Genomic DNA, 556 nt, shown 5'->3' with positions numbered 1-556 from the left:
TGTGAGTGTGTGATATGAGGGTGATGATTTCTCTTTCTCTCTGCCGCTGTCTCACAGGAGTCCTGCAGCCCAAGAGAAGCCCCAAAGTGCTGGTAAGACAACTTCCCTTTCATTTCTCACCTCAGCACATCAGTATAGACAAAGTCTGTTGCAATCAAATTGTAGCACAAGTTGTCTTTGTGTCTCATCTGTTGAGCTGATATGTGTAAATGGACATTGTAGGTCTGTACACTTGAAGTAACAAACCTTTCGCACTTGAAAATGAATGCCTGTTTAGAAAAATGTATAACACAGTAACTTCAAACAATGCATTTAAGATGTAAGTTGTGGTATTGGTGGGTGCTGTTCTTTGGAAAACCACCCAAATGATTGGTAATCACAGTATTAAAGAACCACTTAGTCCAGTGGTTCTTGGAGACCCAGTGCTTTGCTCATTCTGTCTGTCTCTCTTATCTGACACACTCAGTTGAGTTCGAGTCTCTCCTAACGAGCTGATGATCTGAATCAGGGCTGTTAAATGAGGGAGACACTCAAAATGTGCAGGCGGTGGGTCCCC

General features: G+C 43.0%; 1 protein-coding gene across 1 annotated transcript in view; it reads left to right on the top strand.

Annotated features, from left to right (window-relative positions):
• The window catches only part of LOC107548731 (membrane-associated guanylate kinase, WW and PDZ domain-containing protein 1-like), a 30,508-nt gene continuing 29,952 nt past the window's right edge, over nt 1-556 (top strand). The window contains exon 1 of the mRNA XM_016229532.1: nt 1-92. Within this exon, the coding sequence (XP_016085018.1) occupies nt 15-92 (78 nt within the window). The 5' untranslated portion in view covers nt 1-14. The remainder of the gene's footprint in view (nt 93-556) is intronic.

The sequence above is a fragment of the Sinocyclocheilus grahami genome, unplaced genomic scaffold (genome assembly GCF_001515645.1).
Source record: "Sinocyclocheilus grahami isolate Dianchi unplaced genomic scaffold, SAMN03320097.WGS_v1.1 scaffold354.1, whole genome shotgun sequence".
NCBI lineage: Eukaryota > Metazoa > Chordata > Actinopteri > Cypriniformes > Cyprinidae > Sinocyclocheilus > Sinocyclocheilus grahami.
The sequence above is the reverse complement of the archived record's forward strand: the minus strand, read 5'-3'. Positions and strand labels throughout refer to the sequence as shown.